This window comes from Euphorbia lathyris, chromosome 5 (genome assembly GCF_963576675.1).
Source record: "Euphorbia lathyris chromosome 5, ddEupLath1.1, whole genome shotgun sequence".
Classification (NCBI taxonomy): domain Eukaryota; kingdom Viridiplantae; phylum Streptophyta; class Magnoliopsida; order Malpighiales; family Euphorbiaceae; genus Euphorbia; species Euphorbia lathyris.
Window position 1 is genome coordinate 62,047,779 of NC_088914.1, and position 24,674 is coordinate 62,072,452.

Sequence of the window (24,674 nt, forward strand, 5' to 3'; positions counted from 1 at the left end):
AGCTCGCATCAGGGCACCCGGTCTATCGCAAAGAAGGCCCGATTGCAGGGACTTTACTGGCAGACCATGGACTCCGATGCAGTCCGTTTAGTGCGCAGCTGCCAAGCATGTCAAGTCCATGCAAATACTCATCACGCACCGGAGGCTTCCCTCAAGAGCATTATCACACCCTAGCCTTTCGCAGTATAGGGAGTTGATCTACTTGGCCCTTTTCCAATCGTCTTGGCTCAAAAACGCTTCATAGTGGTCGCAGTCGATCATTTCACAAAGTGGATTGAGGCGGAGGCTATCGCCAAAATAACCACTGACAATGTTATAAATTTCTTAAAGTGGACAGTAATATACCGATTCGAAGTCCCTCATTCGTTCATCACAGACAACGGGCGATAATTTGACTGCACTCAGTTTCGCGATTTCTGCAGCGAATGGGGCATAAGAGGTCGTTACACCTCAGTCGCGCATCCTCAGAGCAACAGACTCACTGAAGTTAGCAATCGCACGATCTTGCGCGGCATAAAAGCACGCCTCTTTGACAAAGGGCAAGCATGGCCCGACCATATCCCAGCGGTATTATGGTCATATCGCACAACCTCGCACTCCGGCACAGGGCGAACCCCTTTTTTCTTAACTTATGGGACGGAGGAAATGGCACCATCCGAGGTCATCCTTCGATCTCCTCGACAGTTAACTTTCGAACCAACTAACAACGACACAGAGCTTGCTGAGGCCGAAGAGCGTTTGGAGGAAGAACGCCTTAATGCACTGCTCCACATCACGGCCCATAAGCAAAACCTAGCACGGTATCACAACAAGCGGGTGCGACCCCGCACTTTCCAAGTAGGGGACCTAGTGCTCTGAGATACGGCGGCCGCTCAGTCCCTACTCACCAAAGGAAAGCTGGGCTAGACATGGGAAGGGCCCTATGTAATTGACACGGTCCTGCACAACGAGGCCTACAAAATCGCCTCATTGGATGGGATGATCTTCGACAATAGCTGGAACATCCAGACGCTGAAGAAATATTATCAATAAACTCTTGTAACCTGAATCATGAATAAAAATACATGTTACCACGTTATCCCACGATATCGAACGCCTCTTAGCAAATCGCGTAAACAAACCCATGTTGTTACCGATTAAACAAAGCGCGAGCTACCTCATAAGGTCCTCGCCAAGAATAACTCTAAACGTTATTCCTAGGCTTCTCGATCATCTCGAACGCCTCTTAGCAAATCACGTAAACAAACCCATGTTGTTACCGATTAAACAAAGAGCGAGCTACCTCATAAGGTCCTCGCTAAGAATAACTCTAAACGTTATTCCTAGGCTTCTCGATCATCTCGAACGCCACTTAACAAATCGCGTAAACAAACTGATGTTGTTACCGATTAAACAAAACGCGAGATACCTCATGAGGTCCTCGCCAAGAATAACTCTAAACATTATTCCTAGGCTTCTCGATCATCTCGAACGCCTTTTCACAAATCGTGTAATCAACCTCGGATTATTTCTGATTACCCTCAAACAACGCGAACTACCCGATAAAAATCTTGGCACTCAGTACGTCTAAATTACAGTCACATATGAAATAACAGACATTCTGAGGATCAAACGACATAACAAAATCCATTAGACAAGACACACATCAACTCATACATCTAAAAATAGTACAGATAAAATCACTAGCATCTAACAGGGAACAAGCTCCCATTAAGGCAAGACGTTCGCACGGTCGGGATTAGGAATGGCCTCATCATCCATCAAGTCCTGATACACGGCTCGCCAATCAACACACTCATCGGTGTTGTGACCATTCTGTCTATGATACAAACATGCTTTTCCCACATGGGTAACACGATGATTCGCATTAGCCGGAACAGGCCCAAGACTACCCTGCCAAGCAAACTCAAGAAATACCACGCTTCGAGGCTTCAGAGGGTCAACAAATGTCAGACCGTACGGACGAGTGGGAGAAGCATGGCGCCCCACTCGTCGATACTCCACTTCAGAAGGCAAATTCACTACTCTCTCCAGCTCATCGGCAATGAGCATTTTAATCCACGAGGGATGGGGATTCAGTATGGGAACAAACGTCTCGTCAGGATTAAGGTAACCAATGCCTTCTTGTGACCAAGTTTTCTTTTCAGTCGAAGAAAACGCACTTACCACCACTTCGCACGAATCGGTTACCGACCCCGTATAAGGCACAAAACTTTCACTCTCCATGACCCTCTTCTACGAGCCGGAGCCCCGTCTCATCCACACCGGGGAAGCATATCGAGCTTTCCTTTCCAAGTCATGATCCTCGTTTGGCGGGCAATAAACATAAGGGTGTGGCATCGCCGATATAGCTTTCTGTATCTCGAGCACACGCGTAGGATCGACGATATCCCGCAGAGACATTAAAGCGGCAACTAACTGAGCAAGTTATAAACTCAGAAACAAACAAGAGAAGCACCCAAATCGACCGCAGAATCGGCCCCCCATTTATAGCAAAAACAGATTTGACATGAAAGACAGTTCAAGAAAATTAAGCATCCAATCAAAGACAGAATTACAATGATAAGAGTTTCAGAAGATCTTACAAAAAGTTCTCAAAAGTACGGATACATCATTACAGAAATAACAAAGACAATTAAGCATCCCATCAAAGACAGACTTATAGTGATACTTTGATCTACTTTGATTTATTTTTTCTTGAAGCGCCCGCAAAAAGCCACAGCCTTAGCCTGGGCCTCCTTATCGAAGACATCCGGTGAGAAAACCACTTCAGGTGGAACCTCATAACCAGCACCATGCGCAGCGGCCATCACCATCATCCGATCAATTTTGACAAGTTTCTCCTCACGCTGCTTGGCGAAAGCCCGAAAGTCAGCCGCCTCCTTCCGCACCACCTCAAGTTCCTAACGAAGCCTCTTTTTGTCCGCTTGAATTTTTCCTTTCTCCTCGGCCACCTTGGCAAGTTCCTGAGTCTTGCCCAGCAAATCTGATTTCGTCCGACGAGCCCAGGACACGACCAACCTCAATAGCAGTTTATGGTGCCGCAGCTCCTCGGCATCACGGGACAGCCCCTGTAGAAGATCAACATTTCTCTTCTTTTCATCCGACAGCTGGTCGGACAAAATCGCAATCTGCACGTCACGCCCTGCAAGCAGCTCATTCGCACTTGCCAACTTCCCTTTCTCCTTCTCCAAGTCATCCACGGCACTCCGCAAACCTTGCTCCATCTCCCGGAACAATTTCTCATCATTCACACACATATCGAACACCATGTTCGCATCAGCAATAACCTGCAAACAACACAAAATTAATAGGCGCTACCCTAAGTCAAGGCATCAATATACTATACAACAGCTTACCACACTAAGGGCCGACAAGGTCTCCAAACCAAGATTAAGCTTCGACGCACCATCCATCCGGAAGACCTCCCTCGGAATCCTGGCAATCCGCGCCATCGCCCGGGGTAAATCCGATGTCGTCATATCTGAATGAACAGACAACCCCATGACGAACTCGTGGTACTTCGACAGCTTCACGTCCATCCTTTTCACCATCTCAGGATGATCGTCCACCCTATCAACCAGATGGTCCAGTAGTTCGGCCTCGGAGCGTGTTCGTTTTGAATTCTCACTTGCACCACCAACACCCTCGGGAATGGCCGACCCTTCTTGTTCACTCCCAAGCTTGCCTTTCCCTTTGCTGAACTTGCGTTTCTGGGACGACGCAGCCTCAATCTGCCCTCATCCATCACGCTATCATCAGGAATAAGTTCGGGTTGCTCCTGCACCATAACAAGCTCGTTATCTTTCACAAGAAGCCCTTCGGGAACCTCTGCGGCCACCTCTGCATCACCAACTACGGAGAGCACCCCGCCCATACTTTGAATAACTTGATTCGCATCCTCAAGCGAGGAGAATGAGGCCAGGGAGGTCGAGGCCCCAGCAAAAGCTGCTTCAATATTATCGATAGCCACACCGAACTCATCTGGGTCGAAGTCCATGCTTACCCGCGGATCTCCAACACCTGAAAATACATAAAACCATTCAAACACAATTTTTAACTAGAAGCAAAAAGCATTACACAAACCCCTCACTCCTCACCTACTACAGCAATATTCACAGTTATAGCCTCCAATTCGGCTAGCTCGCCAGCAGAAAAGTTGTACCCTTTTTTCCATTTCTCGAAGTCCGACGCTACCCATCCCTTCAACTGCGCCATTCGCCACTGATTCCAGATATAGTATCCGGAAGCAAGAAAGTGTCCGACCGGTTCGTCCATGTCTTTTTTCTGGTCCTCTCTAACTGGCAAGTTTTTCAAATATTTCACCAAATGAGTCTCAGAGGCCAACATCTCCCGCGACCTTAACCACCGACCAGAGTCCATCGGATCTCCATTCCATTCAACTCGAAACGGGAAGTCACCGTCCAACTTCCGAACAAGAAAGAACCGATGCCTAAACTCACAAACCTTGTCCTTGAGCCCCCCGATGACCTTGAATTTTTTATGGGAAAATGTAACAGGCTGCGATCTCGGCCCCTGATTCGGGCGGAAGAACTGGCGGAATACAAGACCCGTTGCTCTGAATCCCACAGACCGACATAACGAATAGAATGCGACCATCATCTGCAATCCATTCGGATGAATCTGACTAGGACAAAGGTCATATTCCTTCAGAACTTCCACAAAGAATGGAAGGACGGGGAGCCGCATGCCCGACTCAAACTGCTCTTCATAAACAATCAACTCATTCGCCCCACCAGCATGATGAGCGCGATCGTCCTTCTCTAGAGCCACCAGTTCATACGGCTGCCCTATCCGATATGCCGTGGAGATCGACGCCAAGTCTGCGGACACGATTATGCTATGAGCGTCCTCTACAGTAAACGACTCGGGTCTTCTAGGATGATTTGCCCGCTCGAAACGCTTACCATCGGTGCCTGATGCACCCGCCTGCCTCGTCCATATCTTAGACCTCATTTCTTCATACAAAGTGCCCAGGTGACGTGTTGGTGTTATCAAGTTATCTGGCGCCGTTACAACAACCTCCAAAACACTAGGCCGAACGCCACCAGCAGGTCTCTCCGCACTCGGGGCAGCCCTAACCACAACCGTTTTTCTCTTCTTTGCTTTTACAGCAGGAGAACTACTTTCCCCCTCCGACTCGACCCGTTTCCTTCGTTTCGACGAGCGTGTACGCGATGCGTCACGAAGAATAAAGTCACCTGGAGTAACAGGCGGCAAACGTCTGAAGGATCCCCGGGAAGAACCCTCTGACATAATCCATCTCCCCAAAGAAAACAGAAAAGCAAAGCAAAAGCAGGAAAAGCAAGTTTTAACTGACCTCCGACAAAGGCTAAATAAGAAACGGCTAGAGGAAAGCTCGACCGGATGATACGAGAGACGCGGCACTACCGGGCACCTCCTAAATTCGAACCAGCGAGCCCCGCAGTATGAAGGAAGGTTTTCCACTTCAGGATTTTCTAGAAACAAGAAAAGCCCCTAAGTAAAAATCACAAGAAAAAAAAGAAGGGGAAGCCTTTTCTCCACTATTTATAATCACAGCATAAAGTGACAGCGCCGGCAAAACCCCTTTTTCAATGCATACGGCGGAGCATGCAAGGGGCAATAACTACCGCATTTAATGCTACAACTGTAACCCATAAACTCAAAAAGCAAGGAAGTTAAGGGGTCTTACTCATAGTCGAGACATTCGACTATCCACTTCTACCAATGTCAAAAAGACACAACCACGTCAAACTCAATGCCGTCAAAAAGCTAAAATCGCATGAAATGCTCGACACACATGTTCGCGGGGGGACTACATGATTCGGAATATATATATTTCTCGGCCCAAGACTAGGCCCAAGGGCCCAAGAGCCCACACCAATCTCCTATAAATACCCCTAACAAGGGAAGAGGGGGGGAGACTACTTGAACAAACCTTCCGGGTAACCCCATATCTATTTGAACATTTCCTTTATAAATCCTCTTTGAATATCTAACTGTCTTGATCATCAGAGTATTCGTAGGGACCGCTCCCCGCACAGAGACGATAACCAGGAACCGCGGGAGTCTCCCCAAGCTACCCGAATCACTGTAGTGCACTCCTTAATTACTAATTTTTTCCATTTTTCTGATTTTTACACTTTTCCTGTTTTTTCCATCTTTCTTGTTTTTCACATTTCCTTCATGTTTTCTATTACTTTCTTGTTTCCCTACTTTTCTTGTTTTTTCTGTTTTTTTATTTTTCATGTTTTTTATGTTTTTTCTGTTTTCTCGTTTTTTGGGTTTTCTCACTTTCTTGTCTTTTTTACTTTCTTATGTTTCCTGTTTTTCTCGTATTTCCTTCCTTTCATTTTTCTCAATATTTTTATTTTTTATTTGTTGTTTTAACGTTTAATAAAATTGTGGATAATGATTATTAATACTAACAAAATAAGGGGTACTCGTCATAATAGGATTCATGTTTTTTTTATGTAAAGAAAAATTGAGTGATATATTTATGATTTCGTTACCACAAAAATAATATGGTAAACCAAATATGGTAATGGCTCTCTACTGCGCCCATTAAGACATACCAAACGGATCTATATGTGTATATAGGTATTTACATATTATGGATATGTACTTGGTTTTTATAAATTTGTATATATGAATAAAAAGTTGGAAGTGTTTTGTATAGATGTTTCTAAACTAATTCTAAAGAATTTGGTTCATTTCTATCAATTTTAAAGAGAAGAGTTGTCTTTCCTATTTGGATTTTGTCCCAGAGTGTGGCCCTTATGAGAAATAAATTCTCAAATGAGTTATGGTTAAGCATTATACCTACTGTAAAGTAGGATGTTCAAAAACTGAACCGGATTAAAATAACCAACCGAATCGATAAATCCCGGTTATTTCGGTTCAGTTTTTTTTTTGTCTAATAGATTCAGTTTCAGTTTTAAATATTGAAATATAACGGTAATATCAGTCGGTTCTGGATTTTTTTTTTGACAAAATAAACTTTTTTTTAAGTTTTAAACACCCAACCGTTCAATTACCTCTTAAAAAGTTAAAATCATAACTATTACGGAAAATTACAAAACTGGATCAAATGGGAGACTCATTTATATATTTAACTCATTTACTCAACCTACTACATATCTAGACTGTATTTGTGTGACTTTTCCATAATATTCCTAACCTTTCCTCTTCCCCCTTCTCATTGGTTACGCGAAACGGTTGGCAGCTCTTCATTAATGATTCCCAAACTTTTAATCTTCATATTTTTCTTTAAATTGCACGAAATTTGCACCATTTCTACAAATCACCATGTATTTCTCTTCTTCCTCTCTTCATCTCTTAATTCTTCATCTTCCTAATCCTAGAAAACGAAGCCATGGTTCTTCATCTTCCATTTCCTGCTCGTTTCTTGGTTTCTTTCTTCTTATGACAATCGAAGAAATAGTGGTGATTCTATGTTATTTTCATCGTTTTTCCCAGTTTATCATATTATTTTCGTCGAAAAATGTAAATATATATTGTTTTCTCTGCGTTTTTTCCCATAAATTCACTTAGCATATGTCGTTTTCGCGAAATGATATTTGTTTTTAGCTACTAGAACTTATTATATAGCCTCACATTTTAACACTTTTGAGATTATATGTATTATTTTATGTTTATTAATTTATTTAATGTTTGTTGTTAATTTTTATTTTTAAAAGGTTAATCCGAGTTAATTTTTATTTCTTATTGTTCTTATTTCTTATTTCCGTAAAAAAAAATTCCTCCACTCAGCCACGCGGGCGTGAGGATATCACGCCTCACCACAAGGTGAGGCGTGAGGCTATCACGTCCGCACCTATGGTGAGGCGTGAAATCCTCACGCCTCATGTTGTGGTGAGACGTGATAGCCTCACGCCTCACCACACGGTGAGGCATGATTACCTCACGTCCGCGTGCCGGGAGAGGAAAAAAGCCTACATTTCCCACCCCAAAAGTTCTAAGGGTATTTTCGTCATTTCACGGGACTAGGAGTGGGAAATGGAGGCTATATTAAACAACACCCTTATCTTTTAAGGTTTCTACACAAATATTAGGAAACCTATTAATTAGCCTAAAAGGTGGTTAAACATTACCTTATTACCCTCTTGCAATTAATTCTTAAATTTCTCTGCAAATTTCTTCCTCTTATTTTATGAGGACAAAGTTGGAAAAAACACATTTAATGTTCATTGAAAAGTGTAAAACGTCGAATAATTTGAAACAAAAAAATTTCCTCAAAATGACAATTATTATGAAACAGGGAGAGTAGTACGTGTGGTCAGAAAACACAAACTCAAAGAAAAATTTCAAACAATGAAATATATATTAAAGTTTTTAAATGTATTTTGTTCCTTATCAAAACCTAATATATTTATAATGAAATATATATAGTTATATAATCGAGTATTCGCGAGCTTTCGAGCTGAACCTAAGGCTCAACTTGTTAGTGCTTGAATCGATTCCCAACTCAACTCGAACTTTTTGATCGAGCTTTCACCGAACCGAGCTCGAATAGTTTGCCAACTACCAATGCTTATTCACATCCCTAGTCACAAAGTGAGAAAGACAGCCTATTTACCATTACGCAAGAGTAGGGATGGAAACGGGTAGGGTACCCGTGGGTAGTGTCAATCTCAAACTCTTATTCCTTTATTTTTTAATTATCCGTACCTGTCCCATTATCTTAACGGATCTACTTTTTGCATCCAATATCCATCCCATTTAATTCACGGATACCCGCGGGTACTCTTACCCTTTAAGAATCAATAAATAAAACAAAAAATATTGCATATTTAACAATAATTTAATAAATCATCCATCTAAAAATTGAACAAATTGAACTTTAATCAATAACAATAAAGTAGCTTAGTTGTATTTCTAAATGGTTGAAGAACAAAAAGTTGGGGTTCAAATCTCAAATCTTACATCTAAAAAATAACAATATTTGTTAATATATAAGAGTTATGACAGGTAACGGTTACTGGGTATCCTGGAGAATATTCATATATCCGTCTCATTACCCTAACGGATAATAGTTTTAGTATCATATCTGTTTCATACCTTTTATATAGAGTATAAATAGTCTCATTAGACTCGTACCTGTAGGTATACTACCTGTTATCATCCCTATGCAAGAGGGATATATATAGGCTTATGATCTTGTTGAGCAAGTTGTCTTGATGGACTGTGGGCCTTGTAATGGGTTGTTGGTTAATATAAAATAGTTAACCATAACAATAACTGCTAAACAAAACATACTTAAAATTTATCCCACCCGAATACAAAAATAACATTTTTCAAAGAAAATGGGTGCAAAAAGAAAAGAAAAAAAAAATGCTTTTGATAAATAGAAGAAACAAACTAAAATAATGTGCACCAAGTACTTTTTTTTTTTTTTTTTGAACCTGAAAGGGACAATTATATAGATGATGGATTCGCATCCATATAGATAGTGTTCACAAGCCATTCCGGCACCACATTTGAAAAGAAATCGCTAGCATTGGAACAGGCAAGCCTAGCTACCAAATGAGCTGCACTGTTCGCTAAACGAGAAATGAAACCTAATTTAAAAGAAGGGATAGATCTTAGGAGGACTCGACAGTCTTCTAAAATTATACCAAATTCTGAAATATCCTGCTTGTCAGAGTGAATAGCATCAACCACAGCCTTAGCATCAGATTCAAAAATAATAGTTGAAAAACCCATATTAGCAAGCCATAATAAACTTGTACGGATTGCCAGAGCTTCAATAACCCTTAGTTCCTTGACACTTGGAATAAGACTGCTACTACAAAATAAAAATGCTCCCCTTTCGTCTCTAATGACCGCTCCCATACCACTGCATCTTAATTCTTTGAAGATGGCCCCGTCAATATTGCATTTGACAAAGCCCGGGCTAGGCGTGTACCATCTCTTGTGCTGGAGTAACTGTGCGGGCGTTGGCTGGTCTGCCTGCCTGTGCGTCGCTTGCGGCCGTCGGCTGTCCGAGGGTGGCGCCTTTTGTTGATAGGCCTTCCAGTCCTGGACAACCTCCAAACTGATGCACCAACTCATGTCTGCCGGCCACCATCTCATGTGCCACAGCACTCTGTTTCTATGGTCCCAAATTGCTTTCGGTGCACAATAGATTCTGACTATTACATCCTGGTTTGAGTCGCATAAGGCTTGTAGAAGCCACTCATCCAGGCGTCTATTGTCCATTCTTGGCTCAGGTAGTCTTGCCACACGCCAAATGTCACCTGCGAAACAACAATCAACAAATAAATGGTTATCCGTCTCCTCTTGCTCCACACATACTGGGCATTCAGTTGAAATGGGAACTCTTCTCTGGGCCAACCGAACTCTAGTAGGTAAGCACTTTGAGCACAAGCGCCAGATAAACTGTTTAAGCTTAGGGGGAATCATCAACTTCCACAACCTCCTCCACCCCTCCTGGGCTCTGTTAGCCTCTACAAACTCCATACCAGCCAAATAGCCTGAATGAACATTATAGTGTCCATCCCTTGACCAATGCCAGATCCTCATATCTTCCCCTGCATTGTATGGCAATATAATATCACTAATGGCCTGCACTTCCACTTCACTAAAACAGCCATTGAGTCTCTGCATATCCCACCCTCTCCCATTTTCAAGTAACAGGTCAGCTACCCTCAGATTCTCCATTCCAGGGACTAAAAAGGAATTTATGCAAAACCCCTCTAGCTTAGGAACCCATGCATCCTCCCAAACTCTGATTGATCTACCATTTTCCACTCTCCATCTAGTTCCAACTTTCAATATACTAATGCCTTCCCAGATACTTCTCCAAACCATGCTAGGGTTATTGCCTAATTTGGAGAGAAATAAGTCCTCCCTAGGGTAATATTTAGCTTTGAACATTCGACTTACTAAAGTACTTGGGAATTTTAGTAATTTCCATCCCTGTTTACCTAACATTGCTAGATTAAACATATGTAGATCCTTAAAACTCATCCCACCTGCATCTTTAGGTCTACACAATTTACCCCAATCAAACCAATGAATGTTTCTCCTCCCCTCAGGTTTCATACCCCACCAAAAGGAATTCATTAATTTTTGCAGCTCATCACAGATAGATAAGGGTAAAAGGAACGTACTCATACAAAAGGTTGGCAAGGCTTGAGCCACTGACTTAAAAAGCACCTCTTTCCCAGCCTGGGAAAGGAATTTAAGACCCCACACACCAAATTTCTTGCGTAGTCTATGTACCAAAAAGGAGAAAATCCTGCGTTTGGAACGCCCAATGAGGGACGGTAATCCCAGATACCTGCCTGTGTCTAATGGAGTGCACACTCCCAATATCGCTTTGATCTCTGTCGCAATGATTCAGATACATTAAGACTGAAAAAGACCCCAGATTTACTCATTTATTAAAATATTTTAATAATAATAAAAAAAATAACTGAAATTAAATTCATCAAAATATCTGCACTCATCGTTAGAATGAATGTCTCAAAGTTTATTCTGTTCTTATTATTTTATCATTGGCTCAATCAATGATTTGACAAACTTTTTAATACCTAGCGCACACTTTCAGGATGATTCTTATAAAAACAAAATAGTATAATATAGTTAAAGAAAAGAGTTGTTGCATAAAATTAATAAACATCACTAGCTTTTTAATGGATGTTTCAAAATAATGATATGAGTAATCTAATTGCATTAGTCCAGTAGGTGTATAATACAATAAAGACACATATACATACGTGTCCACTTCTAGATGGAAAGACATGGAATCAACCAGTTCATGCAACTATACAATTAAATATCATAATCCATGACATCATTTTTTCTTAAAAAAATATGCCTCACATCCAAATCAGCACTCACTAGTTTCAGATTCATCTGTTGTGGTAGTTTTTATTTTATTTGTTACCCATCAGAAAGCTCTACTGATTGCAAATTAAAGCTGGTTCAAAGTAATAAAAACCTCAAAATTCGAGAACAATGACTAAATTTCTAATTAAAATTACAATTCCAGACCTAAATGAGTTAGGTTACATTTTTTTAACTAATTTTTTTAATGTTAATACTGTTCTTATCCAGAATAATATACAGAATTCAACTTCAATGCATAAACAATAGTATATATACACACCACATATACTCATAAAACTGACAACGTTTACAAGCAAAATTAAATTTTACTGAATATGGCTCATTTATTTATTATTCTCCATTATGATCAGATGTAACACTTCCAAACAAGTAGTGCAACACCCATGACATAGAATGGTATACAAAGAGGCCAACAAAAAAAAAATAAAAATAAAAAAGCCATGCTTGAGTTAAACACAGCTCAAAAAAGGGGTTGTGTACACCTTCTGTATTTACAGTCCAAGGAAAAAAAAAAGTTTCAATTGCAACGTTTAAACGAAAAAGATTTCAGTTTCGATTCCCACTAAACACATACTGGGTGGAGGAGGAACCCCGAACAGAATTATCTCAATGGGAATGAATATGCGTGGTTTACGCGAAAAAGGAAAATCATTTAGAGCGAAAAAAGGAGATACTGAGCTCCTGACCAATGCCACCATCAGGATCAATCAAATGGAAAGATTGAGCTTGTGATGATCCTGAAACTCTAGCAAAATTAGCCCTTAAATACATGAGTTCATCATCACTTTTTAGCTCTTTTCCACTAATAGTTCCTGCACCTACCTCAACTGAATTCAGTAGCTTCAAAGCTTCCATGTCTACCTTTGATGCCTTTCTTTTCACAGCATACCCAGATTTCTTTCCATTGCAATACATACTCCACAGAGGCATCGACAGAAGACCATTATTATTATTATTACTAGAATAATATTCAGTGCTGCTGCATTCTAGTGCTATCCGTAGAACACCAGTCTGCATTTCTCTAGCTAAAACTGCTGTTGGCACAGCAAATTCCAGGAGAAGAATTGGGTTTGATTTGGAGTTTGTTTGGATACAGAAACTGACTCTTCCACGGCGGAATCCAAAGATAGTGCCTGTGATTTGAACGGAGGAGGTGAGTTTTTGATATTCTTGTTTAGGATATTGTTGTTCTTGTATGAAATTAGAGGTATTGCAAGTAGGGATAAGGAGGTGGATGAGAGAACGAAGAATCCTCCATGAACGGACCTGTTTTTGACAGTCAACAGTGGTTACACCATTTGTTATGGTTTGATAGGTCATGGTGAGAAAGATTATGAGGTTGTTGAGGATGGGGTTGCTCTTTAAATAGGATGGGACTTATTTAATTACACCCGCATAATATTAGTGAGAGGTGGGTATAATGTTTTTCTAAGCTATTTTTTCCTAACATTATTTTGTCCTTTTTTAAGCAAATTAACATTCATACTCCAAAACCACCAAGTAATGATTTCGTGGTTGCCACAAGGCTATGGATTCAATCTCTAAAACTTTAAAATATTTTTATAAAAAAATATATTGATAATCCTAATTAAGAATTTTTTTAATAGAAAAGAAGTCCTTATTAAGATTCAGTTTGTGAATTAGGAGTTTTTAGATATCAACTTATTGATATCATGCTAAATAGACGAAGTGAGAGTATTTCTTTTTACAGAGGTAACCATGAGTACTACATGGATCAATTGAGGAGTTTGAGTCACACTCAAATCATTAATTCTGAACCTCGAATTATAAGATACCAATTAGAGTTGGTACAAACTGTCCTAAGTTGTTAGAGGATCTTCTCCATTCATGGACCGATATGTGGAACCGTTCTCCTCTAGGGTACACACCTTGACACACTATAAATAGAAAGTACATAAGGTATGATAACGTATATTCTCTCTGCATACCCTAATTTTTCATACTCCCCAATACCATTTTCCTTTTGTGTTGCTAACTTAAGCATAGTAAAGTTGTCGGTCTCTAACTCCTCCTTGATATTTTTCTGACTTATCTCAAACACTAGAAGGATCCTGATGCGCCCCCGAGCTGTCGCTCGAAAGCTCACTAAGGGATAAGTGTAACCCGTCGTTATCAAGTAATAAAATCTGGACAAGTTCAGGTATCGAATCCACAGAATTTATAACCCAAGTACCAAACTACTGGGCTTCTAATGTTATCTAGGCTAGGGGAGTTTTAGATTGATTTTTATCTAAGTTAAACCTACTATTAAGTGATCTTAAGCAAGGTAATTTAACCTGGAAGTGAATGGAGTGATACGATAATACTAATTTCAACCTAATTTAACACTTAATTACCAATCTAATCTGAGTTGCTTAGGCCTAAGGCGATTAAACCTACTTATCCTTCTAGGGTTCCTAGTTCGCTATTCCCTTATCAGGCTGAAACTAGCTCTTTGGTTCAGCAATTTGGGTCTTACCAACTATAAGGTTGTCAATCTTATAGATTTTTCGATTAGGGTTAATCAAAATTCGACTCGCAATATGAACCTAGATGATATTTGAATTATTGAATGATTTAAACCAATTAGGTAAAGCATAAACAGAAAGGAAATAACAATCAATGGAGAAACTAATAATGAAAATTAGATTAAAGATGAAAAGAAGTTATTGTCACAAGTTTACAATCAACCTAGGATTCATAGGAAAAATCTAAAGCAAACAGGAAATAAAAGAGAATAAAATCCCTTTCAAGGAACCTGTCGATCAAACAGTCGTCTTCCTAGGACTGAAGGATGAACAACCTTGACGAATCCCTGGAGCTCGGAGGAGTTCTTCAATGGCAGACAGAGGAAGGAGGTGGGATTCTTCAAGGTAGAGGAGGTTATTTTACACACGCAAAAGATACTAAATTACATAATGGAATGTTTTATTCATAGATACATATCACCTAAATTATGATTGTTTGTCTAATGCAGGTAGGAAAGTCGGGGGTCAGCGGAGACATCGTGGGACCGGGAATCAGACTCAGCTGACTCAGGAGCGTCACATTTATGATACTTCCATGCTGAAAGTGCAGCACCAAACCCTTGCCAAGCTCACTGACACTGTCTCTTGGCTCGGAAAGGCACTTGAGTTCATACTCAGCAGCATGAGTGTCACATACAAACTTCCTACACCGACTATGACTGCTGGTCTGCAAGTTTTCAAAGGACTTAAGGAAAGTACAAGTGCTCTCCAATAGTTTTCCAACAAACTGACTCATTCTGTTAACGCTGGTCAATTTTATGCTTCCACTCCTCAACCCAGTGATGCTGGCAAAAAGGGGGAGAATAAAGAGAAACTCAAGGGAAAGCAAACTGACGACCAAGCAACCAATCAGCAACAAGGAACAACCTCACAGCCAACTCCGCCACCATTCAAACCTAACCAAGTCCAAATCAACACAAAATAGATAGACTGTTTATTTTGTTAGGCTCTTGTGTTAGTGTTAATATTTTCTACTGCTGTGTTCCTTTGTTTGCTATATGAATATGAGAATGTATCTTCTTCATACTTTGTCTATATTTAACTGCTTATGTTTTTTGAACTGCTGTGTTGAACTTATACTGACCTTTCTCATAATGTCTTTTACTATATAATCTATTGAACAAACAACTAAACTTATGAATATAAAAAATTTACAAATATTGGCCACTGAGTAACACTACTCAGCAACCACTAACTTACTCAGTAACTCTTTAACTCTGATAACTGCACTTACCCTTTATACAACAAGTATCAGTACTGAGTAAAGTAAATATGTTCTAAGTGCTGACCTTGACCTTAGACTTACTTGATTAAACCTTAAAATGTTTAAAGTAAAGCTAAGTTAGTGATTCAACCCTTATGGGGGAGAAATTCAGAAGTTAAGAAATGGTCAATTATCATAGGGGAGCTCAACACTGAGTTCCTACTTTAATATTTTTGCCAACATCAAAATGAGGGAGTTTGTTGAAACACATTTCCATTTGATTTGACAAAATTATTTAAGTTAGATTTAAATTCCCATGATAAATTATTCCAACACATTAAATTTAAATGCTTTGATTTATTTCATACTAATGTGTTTGTTCAATGTTAAGTAATTTAATTTATAAGAACTAAAGACATTAAAAGATCAAGGCCCAAAAGCCCACAAGAGAATGTGAAAGCCCAAGTCAACAGATTAAAGCCACGCAGCTCAATAGGAAGAAACCAAGCCCAGTAGTAAGAAGGATCGAGAAGCCTTCTCAATTGCTTCATGCTGAAGCTGCTGAGTTGAACGGATAGAAGACAGGTCAGCAGTTGAACTGAGTAACTTCCAGATAAAGTCGTTCCACTTTGGGAAAGTTTTAGAAGACACAGGAAGCTGTCGGGAAGACTTTAACAAAAGAAGAGGGAAAATCTGACGCCTACCGACTAGACGTACCTGGCAACTGAAGAAGGCAGAAGATGCAACGCTCTCATTGGTCGAAGGCACTGAGCATTGACCGAGTGAAAGCGACTGTGCGTCGTTTCCCTCCAACGGTTATTTCGAAATTTGAAATAACCGGTGCCTCAGATGTCACTATAAATAGGCCTCTCAAATGCTTCATTCAATGCAGATCTTCACCAAGTCAAAACGCTGACCAAATATTAACTTAAAGTTTCTGTCTCGAAAAAGCAAAGCAAATCTTACACTCATTTATACTCATTGTGTAAAAGCCTAGATTGTTAAATCATGTAAAGTGTTCTTCAATTTGTTAGAACAAACACTTTATCAACTCTAGAGTTTAGAAGGAGACACTGAATTGCTCGGTTATAGCACTCAGTGGTAGAGATAATGTTGAGTAGAAGAATAGAGGAAGGTACTCTTGTATACTCAGTAACTATTGTAAGAGGTCTGTGCTCTACCTGAAAGAGCTCAGTAGTGGATTCAAAAAGCTCGGAAGGACTCCGGGGACTAGACGTGGGCAAGGAGGCCGAACCAGGATAAGACTGCTGAGTATTATTTTTCTAACTCTTACTCCTTATTTAATTGCTTTGTATTGTGCCTAGTAAACTGTAAAACGCATCTACTGAGTTGCGTGATCTGAGCACTGAGCTTAGGAATACACGTAACTGCTATTTCCTGACTCATGACAGAAACAGATTTAGTTACTAGTTAACTAAACTTGTACATGATCTTACTCAGCATCACTGTGTTAAAAGACTTAGTAAAAGTCTTAAACGAAAAGAAGTCAGCCTTAACGTGAATTTTTTTAAAATACTTCCTAACCCCCCCCCCCCCCCTCCCCCTTGGAACTAACATTGTCACGTTACACGGGACCAACAATGGGATGCTCGACGGTTAGAGTTGACGATTTCACCTAAACCACGGGATTATACTGCTTTGGAGAAGCTTGCTTTTCAGTATTTGTCTTAGACTTCCACTTGGGAGCCATGAATTTCTTACAAATGTTGGCGAAATTCGAACACTTCATGGACTAGACATTTCTTAGAATTTTTATGATGTAATGGTTCCATACAACGAAAAAAAATTGAAAGAAAATAACAACAAGAAAGAAAAATTACTTACTAGTTCTAGAGAAGAAAGATTGAAAAAATCTTGAGAGAAGTGAAGAATCCAAAAAATATCTCGAAGCCTTTTCTCTTCCTTGTATAGGCTCCAAGAGGAATGATGAAACGAGATGTTTGAAGGTCATTAATGATTATCGGCTGTTTGAGAGGCCTTTAGGGTCAAAACAACGTATGGACCGGGTCATTAACTACTTTGATCGGAGAGAAAGGGCATGTTGATTGACATATGCCAAAATATCAGATAGAATATGTCGAAATGATGAGATGACATCAGACTCAATTTCATGTGGTATGTCAGCTAGAAAGTCATTTTCCCATGCCTCTATCATTTCCCCCATCTGCTTTGATTTGGAAATTAAATGCACGTGTCGGTGTAATCGTTGAAATCACAAAACAACTTGGTAGTGAGGTTGCCCTGTTTCATGCTTACAACAAAGCTCATCACAAACTGATGTCCTTCGGTTGCTCACACCAACGAAGTTATGGAGGAAAGAACGAAACCCTAAAGCACTTTGGTTTGTCGCCTTGGGGGGCATTTTATATCATGATAAATAAACCAAGTACGCATGGACCAATAAAAGTATCCTTTTTCGAGGTCACTGTCATTACACATTGAACAATCAGAAAGGAGTTCCAAGTCCCACTCAAAAATCTAAGAGCATCTCCAAGAGACTCTTAATAAACTCTCTAAAAATAATATAAATAATTGGCTCTTAGTGATTTACGAGTGACTAAGACATATCATCTCCAACAATACTCCTTATATTCACTTCTTATTTATTATTTTATCATAAAAATTATTAATTGTTGTTATATTTACCAATAGTGTGAGGAGAGAGACTTCTCAATAATAAATTATTAATAAAAAATAAATTAATAGGCACTAAGAGGTGGAGAGAGACTCTCTATTAATAGAGAGGATGGAAGAGCTCTTAGTGATTTGAGGAGCCACTAAGAGGCTGTTGGAGCTAATTTTCCATTCTCTCTCTTTAAATTTTAACTTAAGAGCCAACTTAAGAGGTTGTTGCAGATGCTCTAACTCTACGCCTGAAATTACAGAATGGCAGTTAGAGTTGTCACAAACTGCCTTAAGTTGTCAACGAACCTTCTTCATTCAAAAGCTGGCACGTGGAACCGAACTCCTCTTAGAGAATCCATCTAATTGGTGTTTCTAAGTGAATAATCGAATTAACTTAAAGAAAATAACAGATTTTCTTACCAAGTATCCTAAAAATTATAAAACTTTATTCTTAAAAATAGTAAAGACTAATAGATTAGGATAAAAATGAGAAGTTAAATCTAATGAAAACTAGTAGCCACATAGCTTATTTTAAACAAATGTATGGAAAATGCATTCTGGAGAGATCGTCACCATATGACCAAATTAAGAAATATTAAGTAAATGGAAAATGACTTATTATGACTATTAATTTGCAATTCCTTTACAAAAAAACAAAAAGGGTAGGGTATTGAAAATGATGGGTAAACTAGCATGGCAGAGAAATATATTAACACATAAATAAATTAATCTTACCAATTGTTTAATGAATTTGCTAAGCTGAGAAGGCATACTTTTTTCAAGTACATAAATATTATATATCTTTTGGGAAAGTATATATTATAATTTGAATTAAAATAAAATGACAGGTAAAATTAGTTAAAAAGGTTGCAAAAGGGTGGAGAAGAAAGTTCCACATAATTCAAGTGCTTAATTTATGGAATCAACTTTTATTCCACTTACTCATCAATTTGATTACTATCATCTTAATTTTATCATCTAATCTAATGGGTGAGAAAACAAATTGATTTATAGTTGGATTTTGTTTTTATTTTTCATGTAAAACTGAGCCGAACCCAATTCATTATTTGTAATAGAAATTTTAACTTATTTAAACATTTAATTGCCAATTATTTATATATATTATGATTATCAAACTATATTAATAGTATTATATAGTATTATCATAATTGTAAAAGAATATTATTATTTAGTATTGTTATTGTAAAAGTATTAGATAATAATTTACTTTTAATATTATTATGATTATAAAATGATATTAGTATTATTACAGTTAATGTGGATTACTATATCCAGCCCAATTTCCCACCCTCAGCCTTGAAAACAGACGAAACTGCCCCTTAGCAAAAATTTGAAATCTCTAAACTCTCTCAAACTCATTTTTTTCCGAAATCAGAGATTACACGTACAATGACGAGCAATCCATTATCCCCGGGAAGAGACGAGAACGACCAAGCCGCTCAAGTCGAAGTATTTTTCTGATTTAGCTTATCTGATTTCTATTCAGTTTTTTGAAAAAAAATTCATAATGTACACATCGGGCGTGTGAACATTACGCCCCACCATGTGGTGGGGTGTATGAACATCACGCCCCACCACAAAGTGGGGCGTGTGGCTATCTATATTTATTTCATTTTGATAAAATTATCCTTCTAATTTTTTACAAAGTATGTTTGCACGTCTCATTCCAAGACACTTGTGATACGTTACATCTCCACTAATGACCAAATAACATATGTTTTTACCAAGCCATTAGCAACAGGAGTGAGTATCGGTTCAGTTACTAATCAAATCGAAATATCGATGTTTGTATAATTTTAAAAGCCAAACCATACCAAAGAACTAAAATTACCGAAGTTGACCGAACCAAAATGGATTCAGTTCGGTTACCAACTAAATAATTTAAATTTTATATTTAAAATTTTATAAATTATAAAATTTTAACTTCATTAATTTGAAATTTGCAATTTTAAAATCAATTAACCAAATACCTCGTATATTACAAATTAATTAATTAAAATTTTAGACTTTCTTGTACAAATTGAAATAGGGAGAATAAATCATAAGTGAAAACTATTTTTTTTAATTAAACATAAATTCTGTCTCCAGCTTTCAATAAAAAAAAAATTAAACATAAATTATATTTTATTACTTTTAGTTACATGACAAATTTACAGTTCATTGCTTGAGAGGAAATAATAAAATATTGAGTTGGGTACCATTTGTTTGGTGAAAAATAGTGTAGAAAACACCCAATTGCAAAACACTATCTTTTTTGGCAAATGAGCCTTGGTATTGAATTCAATTACCCTGTCAAGCAAATTGGATACCATACATAAGCTTAGAAGTTTTGTATATGATAGGGAATGAACCAAACCAGGGCAAGTAATTATTATTTTGACAGCACCAATACTTGTTTTAGTTTCTCCATTTTCTGGAGCAAAAAATCCTATTCCCAACTCAACAGATAATTAAAGTTATTTCACTTCTCACATTCCAAACAAACCTCATTCGTCCAATTTCCAGTATTCATTTTTCTTCTAAACATAAGAATTGAAATTAGACAAATAAGTCTAAATCGCTACTCCATTTTAAAAAATAAAAGACAGAGACAGAAACAATAAGGATTGCCAGAGTGTGTTTTCCAGGTCATTGTTCCCAGACCAAGACAAACAGATATTGTCTTCTTCATTTCAAGAAAGCATTTCATTTTCAACAACAAAAGGCTCAAAAGGAACATATATTATATTCCTGAGATAGTGATAAGTGGCCCTAAACCATATGAATACAACAAACACATCAATAATTTTAATTGGATGTTTTCTTTACTTTGAATGTTCCAACTGCGTTCCACGTATATTCAAGCTTTGCCTTGTACATGTTCAACTATCCTTTTGAAATTCACTAATCAACGCATAATATCAGACAAGAAACCAATTAGTACTTTTCACAAACATGTGGAGTGCACTGTTTAATTTAACAAAACCCATGAAATTTCCATTCAATTTTTTAATCCCAGCGAATCGACATACATTACTATCTAACCAATTAAAACCTAACTGTAAATGTAAGAACCGAAACGATTACAATTAAGCCCTCTCGCCCCTAATTCTTCTAGCCAACTGAATATCCTTAGGCATAATGGTAACCCTCTTAGCATGAATAGCGCAAAGATTGGTATCCTCAAACACTCCAACCAAATAGGCTTCAGATGCCTCCTGTAGTGCAGCAACAGCACCGCTCTGGAATCTCAGATCCGTCTTAAAATCTTGAGCGATTTCCCTCACCAATCTCTGGAATGGAAGTTTCCTGATTAAGAGTTCAGTACTCTTCTGATACTTCCTAATTTCTCTCAGGGCCACAGTTCCTGGCCTGAACCTGTGAGGCTTCTTTACTCCACCGGTTGCCGGAGCAGATTTCCTGGCAGCCTTTGTAGCTAGCTGCTTCCTTGGTGCCTTTCCTCCGGTAGATTTTCTGGCGGTTTGCTTTGTACGAGCCATTATAGATGAAATTAAAACTATTTGATTGAATAGAAAGCAAGTGATTGAGAGTGAAGGGAGAATCGATGGGTTGAGAAGAAGCATGAGGGGTTTTTTTATAATTGAAATTTGGGGGGGGGATGGGGGAAATTTTGGCGGGTGTTGAAATATTTTGAAGCGCTGAAATTCGAATGTAGATTTAATAGCTATCAACGGTTGAGATTAGTTTAGAGGAGAGTAGTGTTGATAGCAATCCGCGTGAAGCGTGCAGCGACCAATAGGATTAGGCGCTTTTTCAGTTTTGGCTCCAAAATATTGAAACGATTTCGTTTTCGGGTTGTTAAGCGGGCACAGGAACATAGTTGGAATTTCAACTCAATGGGCTGTCTTGTCTTGGTAGCATGAGCCCATTTTCTCTTTTAAAAAAGCAATAGCCCGTTTTCATTTACAATTGCGAATGCCTTATTTATAGTAGGAATTACCCTTAATAAAGATTAGACTATAACTCTTAGCACCAAGTTATTTATTTACTCCTTAATAATTCAATGTCACATTATATCTCAACTAATGAAATATTAATAATTAGTAATTCTTGTAAAAAAAATGACTGGTAATTTAATTATATATTATATATTCTTTTTAGTTAATTATATATATATATATATATATATATATATATATATATATATATATATAGAATTTTAGACCCCAAACTATATACTTGCTTAAACACTTATATTCCAAAAATATTAAACGCACAGATTATTTACGAAATATCATAAAATCAAAGTTAATGTTCTTAAAATATCGTTTCCAGTATTTCCTAAAATATCAAACACTATTCATCAAAAAAAATATATCAAACACTATAAATAAGCATGTTTAAAAAAACAATCTTAAAAAAATTCATGTTAGAATTCAAGCTACACAAACACTAGATAAACAACGTGCATAAAAAAATCATTTTCAAATCTGATCTCTCTATGCAGATATTGATCTTTGTAATACGAAAACGATATGGAAGAACTGATGTTCTGATTTCAAATAAAGACGTTGAACATAATTTGAAAACAACAAATCTAGATCAAAACGGAAACAATAGAACTAACATCATCGCAATTCTCATCCAACATCCTTTAAAAATATTTTACAAAAAACTAAAAGTAAAATATATAAAATGATGAAATGAATAAAAACAACTAAAACATGAATTTTTTTATGTAGTTTCATTCGATTTCAGCAATACATAAACATAATAAAAGTCGATGAAATCCAATGGAAATGAATAAAATCGGTTCCAAGTCAATATCAATGCGTTAAAACAAATAATAAAACATAAAAAGAAATGTCTGATACACTTTTTTTCAAATAAAAAATGTAACATCACAATCTCATATAAATTTACATGTTCTCGAAATAAAATAAAAGTGCAAGAAATTAATTGCATTTGAATTAAATAAACTAAAAAAATTATCGAAAATGATTAAAACATAAAAAGACATTAACATACATGTATTGAAAAGTTTAATATGCACATGAAAAGACATAAGCAAAGTGCATAGTTTTCAAAACATTCATGAACAACAACTGATGACATACATGAATATTTGAAAATCTTGTATTAGCCATGTGAGATACTCCTCCCCTTTCATCGGATATTCGATCTCGATTTTCCGTAAGCCTCTTCATTCATGAATAAGAATATCATATTTCATCCTAGTCATGAATCCTTTAGCACGCATAGGTAGCCCTATCAAGGAATCTCTCCATTCTTGTAAGTCCTTTTCTTTTTTAAGATTCAGAGTCAGTTTTCTCCTACTTAGACTAGGAGTCACCACTCTCCTACAAGAGGAAAGAACTCCTCTCATAGAGGCAGGGGAGGATCCAGAGGGGGAGGGGAGGAGAGGGGAGACCGGCCCTCCAGAACACCCTCGAGGAACAGTGGTTCAGCCCCGAACAGCCTCCAAGATAGTTAAAATTAGTACTTATAATATAGGACATGATTATATGATATAAAATTAATTGTGTATAGTTGGTCTTAGTGATAATTAAAGAAACTTTCGCATCCAATGGGTCTCGTATTCGAATCTCTCTCTTTTCATTTTTTATCCCATTTTAATTTTCTTTAAACCTCATTCTCTTTTCAAAATGCCAATATTACTACCTAAGTATCATTTTTAATCCTTATTCTCCTTTATTATTTTTAATTGTATTTTTTTAAAGTTTAAATTGACTATTTGTATCTTAGCTCTTAATTAGTAATATTAATTTATAAGGATAAAGTCTAGAAATACCTCTAATGCGTACAGACATGAGTAATTTTATCCCTAATGAGTGATAAAATACAGCATATTTTTTAAATTTTTTCACGTTTAATCATATATTTATGATCTGTTGCTAATGAATGATAAAATAACACACATATGTGAAGTGTAGATGACAAGATTCATGACCGAGAATACAACTTGATCAATACTGTCTCTAATTCACCAAACTTGTCAACGTTAAGGGTAAAATTATTGTTGGCTGCCAACGTTAAGGGTAAAATTGCACCATTTTAGACGTTAGAGGTAAAATTGTTCTTAGATGTAAACGTTAGGGTATTTTTGCACCTTATCTTTACTTTATATTAAAACTCAGTTGTTTTGCACCTTAACGTTCCCAATTAACCTCAAATTTACCCTTACATTATCAAAAATTTGAAAATTTTGATTTGACTACTATGAATCAAAACCTTAAGTTGTTATTAAGAAAAAAAATCTTCATGCAGCGGACCCCTCCGGACTTTAAGCTCTGGCTCCGCCACTGCATAAAGGGACTATGTAATCAATCTTACCAAAACTCTGCTAAATTTCCTTTTTATCTCTTTTACACTAGAACTGGCAGTGTGAGAAAGTCTCCCGTCAGGACCCGACCAAGCACTATGTTGCAAATTTA

General features: G+C 37.7%; 2 protein-coding genes across 2 annotated transcripts; both read right to left on the reverse strand.

Annotated features, from left to right (window-relative positions):
• Positions 1 to 12,246: 12,246 nt before the first annotated feature.
• LOC136231033 (protein MIZU-KUSSEI 1-like) lies at positions 12,247 to 13,230 on the reverse strand. Its single transcript, XM_066020261.1, has one exon. It carries the CDS (start codon positions 13,198 to 13,200, stop codon positions 12,529 to 12,531), a length of 672 nt encoding a protein of 223 aa, XP_065876333.1. The 5' UTR covers positions 13,201 to 13,230; the 3' UTR covers positions 12,247 to 12,528.
• A 7,906-nt stretch (positions 13,231 to 21,136) lies between these two features.
• On the reverse strand, positions 21,137 to 21,862 carry LOC136229089 (histone H3.2-like). Its single transcript, XM_066017656.1, has one exon. The coding sequence runs from the start codon at positions 21,840 to 21,842 to the stop codon at positions 21,348 to 21,350; it is 495 nt and encodes a 164-aa protein (XP_065873728.1). The 5' UTR covers positions 21,843 to 21,862; the 3' UTR covers positions 21,137 to 21,347.
• Between the last annotated feature and the right edge of the window lie 2,812 nt (positions 21,863 to 24,674).

Coding starts and splice junctions, on each gene's coding strand:
- LOC136229089 (XM_066017656.1), bottom strand. CDS start 21,842: ATGCTTCTTCTCAACCCATCGATTCTCCCTTCACTCTCAATCACTTGC.
- LOC136231033 (XM_066020261.1), bottom strand. CDS start 13,200: ATGACCTATCAAACCATAACAAATGGTGTAACCACTGTTGACTGTCAA.